General features: G+C 40.6%; 1 protein-coding gene across 1 annotated transcript in view; it reads left to right on the top strand.

The window, feature by feature from the left end:
• PIP4K2A (phosphatidylinositol-5-phosphate 4-kinase type 2 alpha) overlaps window positions 1-15,769 on the top strand; it is a 142,084-nt gene that overhangs the window by 102,238 nt on the left and 24,077 nt on the right. The window contains exons 3-4 of the mRNA XM_077268362.1: window positions 4,716-4,813; window positions 8,986-9,082. Coding sequence (XP_077124477.1) covers window positions 4,716-4,813; window positions 8,986-9,082 — 195 coding nt within the window. The remainder of the gene's footprint in view (window positions 1-4,715; window positions 4,814-8,985; window positions 9,083-15,769) is intronic.

The following is a 15,769-nucleotide window of genomic DNA, read 5'->3' as shown; positions in this document are numbered from 1 at the left end:
TCTTTTGGAGTAATGTTAGAAGCTTCATACAGAATAATGGACTCATTCTAAATGTTCTTCAACAATGCTCCATAATGGCAAAATTTCAACGTAGTTTTATCACCAGAAAAAAAATAAATACAAAATCCCTCCGTCTGCTCCTCTGGTGCGCGGCCACGCCGACGGTATTTTCTGTTCTGTTAATTAGTTAAATGACAGTTTAAAGGACATAATTAATCATTGCTGGAAAATAAGACCAGCAGTGATACAGCTGCTCGGAGATTGGCACAGCGGAGCAATGAGAGAAGCATCCAAGGTAATTCCAGTTCATTCTCCGTTAGTTATGCAAGAAGGGTCTTATTTCAACAGATCGGGTTCATACAGATGTTTTCTTACAGATTTGCTTAATTAAAATGGGTGCAGTTTTCGGTGAATGATTCACTGGCCGCTGCATTTTTTTTAGAGCACGTGTGCCCTAACGAGGATTCTAAAGATCACAAATCAAATTTTGAGTGTTTTTTTCGGAGCCGAAAATGAGCTGGAGCTCTCCAGATCTCACAACTCCTCAAAAACTTTGAGTTTCTGCTCAGTCTTTGCTCCGAATATGCACATACCCACAGTGTGCTCTCTGTAACCCCGGAATGTACACTTCCCTCGCCTGTCCGTCCCTCTTCCAAAGTGTGTCCGTCTTCACTACAGTTCTTTCACTCTATGAAGATCAGGATGGACAAAGCTGTAGGTGACAACAACTAATTACCGGTAGTGGCTTTTTCTTAAAGTGGTAAGGGTGGCCGATACATCATACATTTACCATCTGAAAACCTGCAGCGTATTACAATAGCCGCTAAGTGGATGAGATTTTACCAAAAGAAAGAAAATATGCAGCGAAAATTGACCTGCAGTGCGGATTTTAAATTTCTCAACTTGTGCAGTGGACTTTCACCTTTGCAAAACATCGAGAAAAAAAGAATAAAATCCATTGCAAAATCGGCAGCAGATAATTGGCACTGAGAAATTTGTACAATTAATGTACCCATGATGCATTACTTTTTTTTTACATGAATTTTTGCCGAATTTTCCTGTGTTCTCTAGGAGAGCCGCTGCCCGATTCCCCTGGTAGCGGCTAAACTCTAGTGAAGAAAATCGGGCATGCCGGATTCTTATCTCCTCCAGACCCCAGTTGTCCGGAAGGCTCCCATAGACTGATAGCGGAGCCGTCTGTATCAGTGGGTTCAGATGATGTTAGTCCATTGTGAACGAGGGTCTTTACTTTTTACCCAACCTGCTCGCTGTATAATTGGGGAGTTGTTATATCAGTGTCACCGGGGGGGAAATGCCGCAGATAAGTGTGATGTCTGCTTGGCAGAGGGCACGCGTCTCCGCTCTGACATGGCACCATGGCAGGGTTACCTATCACTTAGCCTGGGCACAGCTATCCAGTGAAGTTTCCATTGCTAATCTGATATCTTCTTTTGTTACTGGATTTATAACTTGTAGCTTGGAAGTGCTTTTTACATAATCATTTTTAAGGTGAGAGGTAAACCAGTTCTTTTAGCATCCAGCGTTTAGTTATTGCTATTTGTTCTAATTTTACTCTTTTATTTTTTCACTTAAATTTGTTTATTTGCTGCATATTATGGGATGAGGTTGGTTGTTTAAAGGGGTTCAGCAGGGTTAGAAAATATGGTTGCTTTTAGCCTAAAACAGTGCCATGCCTGAGTGTGATATTGCAGCTCAGCTGTACTCTTTTTAAGTAGGTTCACGCGGACGAATTTTTCCATATTCGAGAATGTATGTATGTATGTACATCCTTTTCTATGTATGTATGTGTGTACATGTGGCGATATGTATGTATGTGCATGCATGTGCAGGTCTATGTATATATGTGCAGGTCTATGTATATATGTGCATACATGTCTATGTATGTGCATGCATGTGCAGGTCTATGTATATATGTGCAGGTCTATGTATATATGTGCAGGTCTATGTATATATGTGCATACATATCTCTATGTATGTGCGTGCATGTGTTGGTACATATGCGTGTGCATGTGGTGGTATGTATGTGCATGCATGTCTCTGTATGTATGTCTGTGCCTGTATGTATGTGCATGAATATTTTCGATTGCACTCCTTTGACAGTATGAACTCAGCGCATGTAAATGCAACCAAAATGTTTTTCTGATGTTGCAATGTGTTCGCATTTGGGACCCCACCTTAAACTTTTGCCCAAGGTCCCACTTTGTCTGGCAACAGGAAACGCAAAATTGAAGGAATCTGACATGATCTGGGGTTTAATATCAAAATAAGTATCGGACTATATTCCACACTCCTAATCTTGCTGCGATCCAAGCTCGCCCCTTCCAGGTTGCCATCTCTGCTGTATGTCAGGAGCTTCTATGATGTCTACATCCGCGTGGCTGTGTCATTGGCATCATCTCGAATGCTTTTTGATGCCAAATGTAGAACAGTCTGAATTTCATTGTGTATCAGCAAGTGTTCGCATTGGATGTTTTCCATTAGTTTGTATCTATATGATTATATATTATATTTTTGTTATGCCTTATGATTAGGAAATGCATGGCTGACAAGTGATCTGGTTTTCCCAGGTCAGGACACCTTGGCCATATTGGACATTTTGGACTACTGGACAGTCACTGAAGCTTACAAACCTCAACAACAAAAACTTATAACCTTTTTTAATTGAGAATGTATTGTTTTTTCCTATTCATTTTTCTGCTTCTGGTCAACACATTAATTGTAGTTTGGTGTTGCAAAAATAATGTTGAATTATCCACATTTTTGGATCATTGGATGACCAAATAAATTTCACTGTATTTATGACCATATGATTATTAGATATTTGACTTCTGGGACCTCCACGATCCTGAGAACGAAGCTTGAGAACAGAGCTCTATGGACCCTCCTCCATCTTGGATGGAGCAGAGGTGCGAATACTTGACCTCCGCTCCATGGGATTTCGGGATGAATCTGCCTTGTGACCTGTTAGAACATTGTAGAACGTTTCATTTTCGAAGTAGTCAAACTTTATCCGTTTAAAACCAGAAAATTTATTTTAAGGGATTAAAGGCCAAATATTTTTTTCTGAATTCTTCAGTTGTAAGTCTCAGCGTACGGTGGAAGTGGCTGATCTGGGCTCACGTCCCAGATATTGAGGAAGTCCAATGATGTGTCTGACTGCCTTACAATTATATTGTATCCTGTTTATATTTTCAGCACGGGATGACCAGAGCAGCATTACATTCTATGTAGCACCGAGCTGCCTTTCTGCAGGGGGTGTATTTGTTTAGAACATCTTGATAGGTGTAATTCATTACCGATTGGAAGATTTCTAGGGAGATTTTGGGATTAGAGTTGGCCCAGAGTTAAGTTATTTTGGTTACATGCAAAAAAAAAAATAAAAATTAGGAACAGATTAATGGACTAAATGATCCGATGCAAACAAAAGCAGGGGGGTCTCACTGATTATTACGGGGTCAGGCTTGGTTCCAAAATGCAGAAATTTTTCCGTTCTAAAAAGCAAAACCCATAATAATCAGTGGGGTCACTTTGATTCTATTTGCAGAACAGGTAACTTTTTCCCATTGTCTGTCTTGATTTAGAAATAGAGAAAAAAGAAATTAGAATGTAAGAAAAACTTCTGAATAGAGGGCATTTTCCTTTCAAATAAAAAAATAACTTTTTTTTTTTTTCTCGGTTTTTAAAAAGGGACAAATAATGGGAAAAGATGATCTGTTGCATCAATTCTGCAAATGGAAGCAAAGGGGTCCCAAAGAAAATGAAGATATATTAAATTACTGAATCAAGCAGGCAGGTAGAAACAGTGACCAGGACCGAACTACACCTTTACTGTATCTGTAAAATATGCATAAGACAGACGTATTCGCTTTAAACGCATATAAAGAATGGAGAAACATCAGCAATCTTAAATCAATAATAAACATCCTTTACTTACTCAAAGTATGTTGTAATATTTAAATTGACTGTTTCAGCTGACATGGAGAAACCCATCACACGCAGGAAACCAGCGTTTCACTTTTTAGAACGGAAAAAATTCAGTTTGGAACCAAGCCTGAACCTATAGGACCCCTCTGCTTTTGTTTGCATTAGATCACTTATTCCTTTAATCTGTTTCTCAAACAGGACAGACAAACGAGTAAGCAGAGACTAACATTTGTCTGCTGTGAAAAGATTTTTAGAAATGAAAAAGACCTGCATGCAGAGGTTTTTCTTCCATTAAAAAAAAACCAATACTGACACCAAACGGACCCTGTAATAATCAGATGGACCCCTCTTCTTCCATTCACATAGCTGATGCATTGGATCACGTATTCCTAAAACGGGACTGACTGTAGAAATGTCCAAACGGACAACTGAGCAGAGAGAGAATAATCCCGTTAGCTTTTCTCCTATGTATGTTGCATTTTGGAGCTGTGAGAATATAAATTAGACATATAAACATCAAGTCTCTAACCTGATTTCCACCTCCTGTACAAGCATCTGACATCAGATACCAATTTATTTCATGTTCTCACTCGCCAGATGCCTGATGCATCTCGTTATTTTATTTTGTATCCTGCTTTTGTGATTTTAAAAAAAAAAAAAGCTTGAAAACCTGAGCACCCAGGAGGAAATACAGGGATGGACATTTGCTGGTGATCTGTCATTTTTAAATCTAAAATGTCTATTGTTTTTTTTTGTTTTTTTTATTACAGATCAATGAGCTCAGCCACGTCCAGATCCCCATCATGTTGATGCCGGACGACTTTAAAGCCTATTCTAAAATTAAGGTGGACAATCACCTATTTAACAAGTAAGTTGTATATTATTGGTGATAAACCCGTCTATAGCTGTGTACCATAATCTGCTTGCGTTGTCAGAGCTTCCGCATCAAATTGTGTGCTTAGTCATTTCTATACTCCCCCACCCATCATTTTCTGTCAGTGGGATCATTAAGTAAATGCCCTAGAAATTTGTTTTCAACCACTTTATATGTTAGTAATTCAGCTCTAAAGTCCAGACCTGGACATTTTTTTTTTTTTAACTTGATATTTAAAGGGGATTTCCACTGCTTTGATTTTGATGACCATGGCTTAAGTCATTAATATCAGATCAGCGAGAGTCCTACACCAAGCATCCTCCACTAATCCGCTGTTATCAGGTCCACCAAGTGGAATTTTGCTGTTTTGTGTCTCTAAAGCATTGTTTCCAAGGACTGGGTAAATTGCCCAAAATTAAGTAATTTATTGAGGTACAACCCATTGATTCATTATTACCTAATCACATCAGAGACATTTAAAATGACTTAAAAATAATACTAAGATAGTAGTCAAATACCTCCCACAGTATTCCAAAGAATATGAAGATATATTAAATTACTGAGTCTAGCAGGCAGATATAAAGTGACAAGGCCTGACCTACACCTTCACTGTATCTGTAAAATATACCGTACATAAGACAGATATATTCACTTTACACGCATATAGAGAATCGAAAAACATCCGCAATTTTAAGTCTATAGTAAACATCCTTAGGCTAGGGTCACATTGCGTTAGGGCAATCCGTTAAGCGCATAGCGCTAGCGAATTGCGCTAACGCAATGCTTCTCTAGGGTCCGCGTTCGGCGTCCCCGCTAGCGCAGATCCCCGATCTGCACTAGCGAGGAACGGACCTCGGGCGCGCCGCGGACGCTGCAAGCAGCGTCCGAGGTCCGTCACTCAAATGACGGCACATCGCTGGCGCACGCCCAATGTGGGCGGGCGCTAGCGACGCGTTCATCATTACAGGCTATGGCGGCGTTAACGGACTACGTTAACACCGCGTTATGCCGCGGTGTAACGTAGTCCGTTAAACGCGGTCACATAACGCAATGTGACCCTAGCCTAACTCAAAGTACTTTGTAATATTTAAATTAACTGTTTTAGCTGACATGGAGAAACCCATCACATGCAGGAACCAGGGGAAACAGGATCAAGCTTAATTTTTATGGGATACACTGAGAATTTGCAATTATGCGTCTGAAGTTCTATGTCACCAATCTTATCTTGTTGCCCTAAGAGCAAATGTAACCTACAAAAAGAAGAGTCTTGATAGAAGATGTAGGCTTTATTAAGGAAACTCTATGAGAGAGAAAGAAGGACCATTATCGCAGTCAACCCTAATAATGTCACATAGTAAAAAAAAGAAACAGCCATATTATTTAATAACTGCCTATAATTTCCTGTATAGGCCAGAAAAATGGTGTAGTGCTTTTTTTTTTTTTTTTTTTTTTAAATAGTTGAGGTCTTGTTGATTTTTAATTACACCATAATCTTTCTCATCTGCAATAATTTAGTAAATGAAATATCATCTGAAAGGACAAGATGCATTTCTTATCAAATTTTAAAAATGATTCTTCTATGCAGTTCAGATGCTTGGTATCTTTATTAGCGCTCTGCTGAAATTTGCATTTCAAAGACTTTCTACGGCAGTACAAGAATACCCACTTGATTCATAATTTACGGCTTCAGAGTCGCGCTGTTTGGTGGAGTTTTCGATATGAAAACCGACCCCCATTATGTTTTTTTTTTCTTTATAAAATACATACGGTAAGTGAAAGATGAAAAGCCGGGAATGGCCCACCAGCGGTTCCATATGGATTGTAGTTGTTTCAGCAGCAAACGAGGGCTCGGTCTGAAAGGCAAAGATGAATTATGGGCGACACTGGATGATGTTTGCTTTAGTCATAACAAACAGAAAAAGTCTTTGTTCTCATGTATTATTGGCAGGTATTATCAGGGTAGAGGGATTTAGAGGACTTTTGGTTATCAAAGGTAAACCACAGTGGGGACATTTTTTCCCACTTCATTTTGATTTTCACAATTTGATTTTTATTATGTTGGGCAGAGGTTTTGTACTGAAAATCGCAGCTGGTATATCTTTAAGCCTTGGCTAGATGATCACTTAAGTGAGTCGCACAAATCAAATAGAAGGCAATGGAAATGTTGAGTGCTGCGGTATCGCTTTCCGTTGACCTCACACAGTGTTCACGTGGAAAAAAAAATAGCAGGAAAGTAAAAAGTTTCAGCGGCTGATGCTTCTAATCAATTGTGCCACTGCTCATTCCTATGGAACAAAACTTTAGCAAAACTCTAATTCCATCTGCAGAAAATGTAACATGAGTTATGATTAAGAAGCCTTACGGTTTGAAACGTGTCGCTTTATCCATTTGATTTTAATATATTGTTTTTGCGCTTTTTTTCGCCATGTTTTTCATATTTTGGAATAAATTTGTTCACATTATGTTATGGGGATTTGTTTGCTATGTCCATCTGGACATGTGCGCCAAATCTACACCCATCTACTTATGCAACAACCTTAAGGCTTGTATATAAAGTAAATGCCAGCTATGTTGTGTCTGTTTTAGCGGTCGTTTGATGCCACAAATTCGGGGGTATAAACACAGTTGGGGTATTGGTTAACAACTTCTTTAAATTTAACATGATGTTACATAATGATAAGGATTTAAAAAAAAAAAAAAAAAAAAAAGCGTCCATAAAGTCCAAACTATAATCCTACAATTTTCATCCACAGGAAGGCAAAAACCACGATGAGGAGGATGTCAGTGGTTCCATGTAGGAACAAATGTCTCCCTTACTAGAGATGAGCAAATATGCTCGCAAAACGATTGCCGAATCTGAATGTGCCGAATTTATGTTTGACGATTGTTTCCAAATTTCTTCTCTCATCTGTACTCCTATTGACTCCAATGGCGTTCCGCTATATTCGGCGAATGTTGCAAATACGACTGTCGTAATTTGAACCGAATATTGAAAAATTCACTCATCTCTATTCCTTACTCGTTGTATGACAAATAGAATAAGTGTCGGGACCAACGTCCAATCTCTAGAAATGTAGTGCCCAGAACACGGCCTCTTCTTGCACTTATGTGCGGTCCTGTGCGCCACTCCGAGGTCCGGTCAGTCTTGTTGCAACTCCCAACAATACTATCAAATTACTAAATCATAATGATCCAAGGCACTGGATGTTCTCCTCAAAAAGGTTATCTTTATTATATCACAGCATATACTGGGTAAAAAAACCAAAACGACGTTTCGCCCACATAGGGCATTTTTCAAGCCATATCCCAAATGGAATATGTAGTTCTTTTTGGTATCTAGCTTGAAAAAGGCCCTATGTGGGCGAAACATCGCTTTTTTTTTTGCCCAGTATATTCTGTGTCTTAATAGTAACCTTGGATCATTTGGATTTCACTTCTTGAACTTACTAGATATGTATGGGAAAATGCATTTTGTGGCAACGGAGAGATTGCTCATGCCGGCTATATTACACATAGTGATTCAATATTGGTGACCACCATTGTTTGCTGAAGGCTTCCTAGCGCTTCTGATACATACAGCAAACAAGAGATGCTAATCCACCAGTCACACCCTTGTAGTCAGAGAGCGGACTGTCTAATCCATCACCAGTTTGCAGTTACTTCTGTTGTCGCAAATGGGAATTAACTTTGGAGCATTTGATTTAAAGGGGTTTTTCCACCCATTTTATTTTATTTTATTTTTTAAAATAACCATGCAGCAAGTTCTAAAAAAAAATAATAAACTCCTATTGTACCCAATTTCTGGCTCTCCTGTTCTAATGCTGATTGTGTTTTCAGCTGGTTTCCGCGCTTCTTCTTCTGATTTTTCTTCTATTCAGTTTTTGGACACCATCCTCATTGAGTACAACTGTCTGTTAGGCCGTCCTTATTGCCTAAAGCAACAAATCAGAGCTCAGAGGAAAAGAAATCAAAGCTCTGATTACTATGGGGAAAAAAAAACATTTTATTGTAAGATCAGAATCTCCGTGGTGGAATTTTAGGTGTGAGGAAAGTGTCGGTAACATTTTTTTTAAAAATGTTCACATTAAATGCAATTTGAAAATGTTCATAGTTGAAATCCTTCTTAGAATTGTACAGATTCTAACATCTTCCTATTTGCTTTTCAGAGAAAACATGCCGAGCCACTTTAAATTTAAGGAATATTGCCCCATGGTCTTCCGAAATCTGAGGGAAAGGTTCGGAATTGATGACCAAGATTTCCAGGTAAGATGGTCTTATGGAGCACCTACGGACAAGAACTTTTTCTTAGCTCTCTGTATGTTTCCTTAGTGGTGTATTATAAAGGATTTATAGTAGGGTGGTTATATGGGGTCAGCCCTACTCCGTCCACTCTCAATGGTAGTTATGGCCCTATTAACAGACAGTGTGGCTACTAATAAATATTGCTTTAATTTTTTGTTTTATTTGAATGTGATTAATGATCTGTTGACTTCTTGTTTGTTTGTGCCCTAAAATGCATGACATATTTTCTTTCTGATGGTAGAGGACCACTTTAAATGACTTTTTATGCATGCATTAAAAGGAATCTGTCGCCTACTTTTTCGTATATAAGCTTCGGCCATCGCCATCAGGGGCTTATCTACAGCATTCTGTAATGCTGTAGATAAGCCCCCAATATAACCTGAAAGATAAGAAAAACAAGATCCATCACATTTTTATTTTGCCGGAGTTTTTCTTGTTTTTTTTTTGCGGGGCGAGTTGTAGCTTTGATTGACACCGTGAAAATAGAAAAATAATTCCAAATGGGGTGAAACCTAATAGGCTTCTTTAACTGAAAGCCCCTGAGACCATTGTTTAGCTTCAGGCTGCCAGAGCAACCATTGGCACTTCACAATCACATTGCGCAGGTGGAGTGGCTGCGCGATGGGGCACACAAGCGGCCTATCCCTCTGTCAATCGGCTAGATGCCACTCCTACACCTAGTGCTGGTGGTTCAGCTCATGAGCCGGTGCCATCATATCACCAAGTATGTGGCAGTAGCACTATGGGCGTCAACTCCTGATATTTTGTTTTCAGTGAAAATAAACCGCAAAAGAGTTGTTTGGCAGTGGCTTTATCCCCTCTCCCCACTGGAATCTCCTAAATGCACAGCTAAATCAAACTTTTGTGAGTATAGAGGAGTCTGGAGTATGAGTGCTGGACCGACAGCTATCTTACATGTTATTTGCACTTTTACTGTGGCGATGTCATATAGGGTCATGTAAGACCTAAATGTTGCCCTTTTCTACCTCACAAAGTCGGTCCTTTTGGCTTTGACCCAAGTTCTGAGTTTGTCTTGGCTCGCCCATAGAGCATATGCACCATTTGCAGCCAACACAGAGTTACCGTGTCCTTAGTTGATTGCACAGCTTTCAGAACTTTAGAATGTTTGCTTGGGAAACTTTTGACTTGGGTTGTGGCTTGTGAGAATATATATTCCCAGTATAGTGTCCTTACCGTGGACCTACAGAGTCAATATTACTGGTGGGCCCTTGGACTTTACAATGAGCACAGTATGGAGCAAGAGGATTGGGCACAACGGTGACTTCAGACTGTTTTTGCCCCTCTAATCCTGACCAAATACCAATTTTCAGACTCCAAAATCTAAATCCCTTAATTTAGCCCCCGGACCAAACACCATTATTCATTCCAGCAGTCCCATTGACAATGAATGAAGTGTTGGCAGAGCATGTTCACCTCTGCTCCATTCTGGATGGGTGGGTTGTCTGCAAAACCCCGTTCTCTGGATTCCTGGGGTTCACAGTTGCCGGACCCTCAGCGCTCAGCTAGTTAACTCATGGATAGGGAAAAAAGTCTCTATTTTGGGAACACCCCATTTTAGAAAAACGGGAAAATTCTGGACTGTCGGCAGCTGAGGTTTTCTACCTGCCTATTAATGATGGCATCTGTCTTATGCCGTGAGCATTGACCTGAATGAGTCGAGTGCTCTATAAATAAGTATTCAGATCTCCGTGTCGTAATTAGCAGAAAACTGAACAATTGTGACAATTATCCACCGACGCTGGAAACAAGAGGTGAGAATGTTGTGAGCTTACCATTATTGCACTTTATATGGGAACTATCCACGATCGCGACAATCATTAATCTTCATCCTTCCGACTTGTTTCTCTTCCCGTTTAAAAAGTGAAGAAAGCAAAAGTCACTTTTCCGGGTGAAATTTGTATAATGGCATAGGAACAAAAACAAAGCAAGTCACAGACGTCTCGCGACTTTCAGAGCTGAAATTCTAAAAAATGCACAAATTTTGCATCAAAATTTGTGTCATCTCTAACTAAGCACCTGCAGATGTTATATGGATCAGAGGAATTACTCTGTTTTTACTCCATTTTTTCCTGTTCTAAGAGGGCACGTCTTTCCTTATGGAGTCCAATTGGGAATGTCCCATAGGAAAAAAAACCTAGAAGTTTCTTTTTCGAAGACGTAAAAAAGCCATTTCTCCAGTTCTACATCGTTTTGTCATTGTCTGACCCTTGCTCAAGCCTTACAACATGTAATATCCCTGGTCATATTTCAAGTCTTGTTAAAGGGAATCTGGCACCTGGTTTTTGCTACAACGTCTGAGAGCAGCATAATATAGGGGAAGAGACCCTGATTCCAGTGATGTCACTTACTGGGCTGTTTGCTGTAATATTCATAAAATCACTGTTTTCCCTGGTGCAGATCTAGCAGTTCTCTGATCGCTATGCTCTGTATAACCTCACCCACCCCACTGATTGACTGCTTTCTGTGTACACTGCATAGGCAGAAAGCTGCCAATCAGTGGTGGGGGCGGGGTTATTTATGCAGAGCGTATGATTAAGGAGGACTACTTGACAGCAAGGTTACTAGTGATAATCTCCTGCTGATAAAGCGATACTGCAAAAAAGGGGGAAAGCTAGGGAGCACTACCAATGGGCAAGGAGCCAATCACAACCTATAGGGTAAGTATAGTGAGGGGTGCAACTCAATGCATAGCAGCAGCATATATCAGACATACAAGAAAAGAGACTATGCATATAGGGCGCACTCCCAAAATACAATTAAATACCAAAAATATAAAATTTTTATTAGGGAAGACAGAAAACACAAGTAAAAACATATATTAAAATACAACCAACACACCACTGGTCCTATAATAAGTCAATATATAGAGACAGCTTAAGGTACAATAGTATATCGTAAATCACGCCATCAACACACTATTGGTACTATCATGAAATATATAGAAGGACAACCCAGGGTACAGTGATGTATCACAAATAGCACCACACATATGCACGGACAATGGTTTGTGTACACAATAGCTTATACACAGAGCAAGGCAGCAGGTAAACTCTGGGCGTCCCCAGAATACCATATAGTGCGGGAGTGCCCCTATATAAAGGTACCTTCACACTGAGCAACTTTCCAACGAGAACGACAGCGATTCGTGACGTTGCAGCGTCCTGGATAGCGATCTTGTTGTGTCTGACACGCAGCAGTGATCTGGATCCCGCTGTGATATCGTTGGTCGGAGCAAGAAGTCCAGAACTTTATTTCGTCGCTGATCACCCGCTGTCATCGCTGGATCGGCGTGTGTGACACCGATCCAGCGATGTGTTCACTTGTCCAGGGTAAACATCGGGTTACTAAGCGCAGGGCCGCGCTTAGTAACCCGATATTTACCCTGGTTACCATTGTAAAAGTTAAAAAAATAAACACTACATACTCACATTCTGATGTCTGTCACGTCCCCCGGCGTCCACAGGGTTAAAACTGCTTTCGGCAGGAACGCTTGCTAATGCTGCGCTGCTGCCGAGAGCTTCCCTGCACTGACTGTGTCAGTGCCGGCCGTAAAGCAGAGCACAGCGGTGACGTCACCGCTGTTACTGCCGGCGCTGACACATTCAGTGCAGGGAAGCTCTCGGCAGCAGCGCAGCATTAGCAAGCGTTCCTGCCGAAAGCAGTTTTAACCCTGTGGACGCCGGGGGACGTGACAGACATCGGAATGTGAGTATGTAGTGGTTTGTTTTTTTTTTAACTTTTACAATGGCAACCAGGGTAAATATCGGGTTACTAAGCGCGGCCCTGCGCTTAGTAACCCGATGTTTACCCTGGTTACCCGGGTGCTGCAGGGGGACTTCGGCATCGTTGAAGACAGTTTCAACGATGCCGAAGTCGTTCCCCTGATCGTTGGTCGCTGGAGAGAGCGGTCTGTGTGACAGCTCCCCAGCGACCACACGACTTACCAACGATCACAGCCAGGTCGTATCGCTGGTCGTGATCGTTGGTAAGTCGTTTAGTGTGAAGGTACCTTAAGTAAAGGGGCTAATGCTAGCTAGGGGGCCCCGATAAGCCTACTAAATTACAGCAAGGGAATAAGCATAAATCCCTCAAAAAAAAAAAAAAAAAAGTGGAGTTTTATACCAGAAACAGCTCCTATGGAGAGCTCCTATGCGGCAGAGAGATAAACCTGTTGGAGTAGTGTAGGGAGCGTTTAGGGTTCACCTGCCAACATATACCATCAAAATGGAAGGAAAAAGGGCAGACCTATGTCAGGAAAGTGGGCCAAAAGGCTAAATGTGAAAAAAGAACATCACCATATCAGGCAGTCCAGTGCGTGGCGTCAGCCGTCATAGAGTCCGAAAGGGAATGGTCCCGGGATCCAAGTAGTGTGGGGAGAGCCCTATCTGCTGATAAAGCGACATATAACGGTAATCAGAAACTCTGTCTCTGCATTATTTTGCTATTTTGATTAGGTGGCAAAAACTTGGTACCAGATTCTCTTCAAAGGGTCAGACAATGACGTATTTGGTAGATACTTGCAGGAGGTGGCACATACGTGACAGCTTTTTGCCCTTTGGAAAAAAAGACAATTTACGGTACATTTTTTATTTATAGAATTAGTTTTCCCCTAAGGTAAAAACACCACCTGTAAATATAAATCCTTGCGGTATTGTCTTCTCTGACTTGTTTTCTTCGGTGTATCCGTGGGAGATCTGAGCATTTTGTGACCATTTATGCTGCTCTTTTATTTTCCACAGAGGTCGTCACACAAGTTTCCTAGAGGCGTACATTGCAATTTACTTTATGTCATAATACAGGAATAGGAAATGTAAAGTTGTATAAATGAGTAGATTGGACGTTCAGTGCTGGACCTTATAAAAGCTTAAAGGAACCACTAAACTTAGACATAGAAGAAATCTACTGTCCTCACGGTTTCTTCGTCTGCAGGATTTTCTACATGATCTGGAAACAAAGAGGAAAATCTCCTGCCAATCTTTTCCAACTTCGGTTATAGGGGTTGTCCGGGACCTTAACATTGATGGCCAATCCTTAGGAACGGTCATCAATTTGTAATCAGTGTGGATGTGACACCAGGCACTGTACCGATCAGCTCAGCTCTTGAAGCTCGTCAAGAGAATGCCAAGAGTGTGCAAAGCAGTCATCAAAGCAAAAGAAGAACCTAGAATATAAGACATAATTTCAGTTTTCACACTTTTTTTGTTAAGTATATAATTCCATATGTGTTAATTCATAGTTTTGATGCCTTCAGTGTGAATGTACAATTTTCATAGTCATGAAAATACAGAAAAAAAAAAAAAAATATATATATATCTAATTAAAGAAGGTGTACCCATAGAGCTGCTAAAGAGAATCTGTTCGGTAGGAATCTGACTCATTGCTATGAGCTGTGTAACCAGCGTTGTCAAAGGCCCAGGGAATATAATCAAAATGTTATACTCTCCTCCCGAAGGAAATAACCGGTCTCTCTACTTGAGCCTGTACATTTGTAATGACAATTATTCACCTCCCTTTGGAAAATTATGGTTTATTGGCAAAAGTCCCAAACGTTCTGCTGTTTGCAATAAACCAACCAAACAAGAACAATTTGAAAAACTCAACACGACTAATATATCAAGAGGTTTCTCCAAATTCAGCACAAAATGCCACTTTTACTCACTACTGCCGTCAGTACATAGTACAGCACCTCTGGCTGTTATGACCTGCTGTAAATGTGATGCATTGCCAGACACCAGCTTCTGGCAGCGTTCCTGAGGAATTTTTGCCCACTCCTCATTGGCAATGACCTCTGCGTCACTAATATTGGATTTGCCTTCCTACTTATACATACCTTCCAAAATGTATTGGACTTAGCTAAGCTTTTCAGTCCTTATAGATGCTACATTCCTGGTAGGTCAGACTGGGCATAGCCTACTAGCATGATTTCCAAAAACATGTCTCATCTAATGCTACTGATAGGGCAGTGTAGTGGTGCTCGACCATGCCCTCTCTGCTCAGTGACTTTTATTGCCCAGAGGCCCAGACCGTTCTTAGTCTGCTCCTGGTAACAAGTGCCATGCATTTCATTTGCCTGCTAGTTTGACATGTTTCAAAATTTGCACTTGAATGTTGTTTGCAAACACTAATATAGGACATTAGACATTTTAGAGTTTGGTCACAATAGTCAATTTGTCTCTGTCCTGTATCTAAGTCCTTCAGCGTGTATCCTGGTTATCAAATACTCCACATGTATCTACTGAGGAGCCGAGAAGCCTCATGTGTTTCTTAGAGACGCCAGTGGTGGACGGTGCTGGAGTCTTTATCTGACTAGTCCTCTGTGGTGTTACGTTGCCAGTAATCCCCGAGAGTCTTGTAGGCTGATGCTAAGAAAACCACTTGTTCTCATCTGGCGTTTGCTCATAGGTAAAGAATGCAACGCAGAAGAGAGGATCCATTAATTGTCGTCTTCCTTTTCATTTTATCTGTAAAAATATTTACTTTGTGGCCCCGTTCTGTCACCAAACGACACAACTGAGATGACCGTAATTTATAATTTGGTGTTCAGAGGATTCACGAATATGACGTATGACCTTACCGTGGGCCAGAGATCCGAGAAGTCCTAGACATGTGGATGAGGCTGTTGACTGT

Source organism: Ranitomeya variabilis, chromosome 6 (assembly GCF_051348905.1).
Source record: "Ranitomeya variabilis isolate aRanVar5 chromosome 6, aRanVar5.hap1, whole genome shotgun sequence".
Classification (NCBI taxonomy): domain Eukaryota; kingdom Metazoa; phylum Chordata; class Amphibia; order Anura; family Dendrobatidae; genus Ranitomeya; species Ranitomeya variabilis.
Note: the sequence above shows the minus strand (reverse complement) of the source record. Positions and strands in the feature narration are given on the sequence as shown.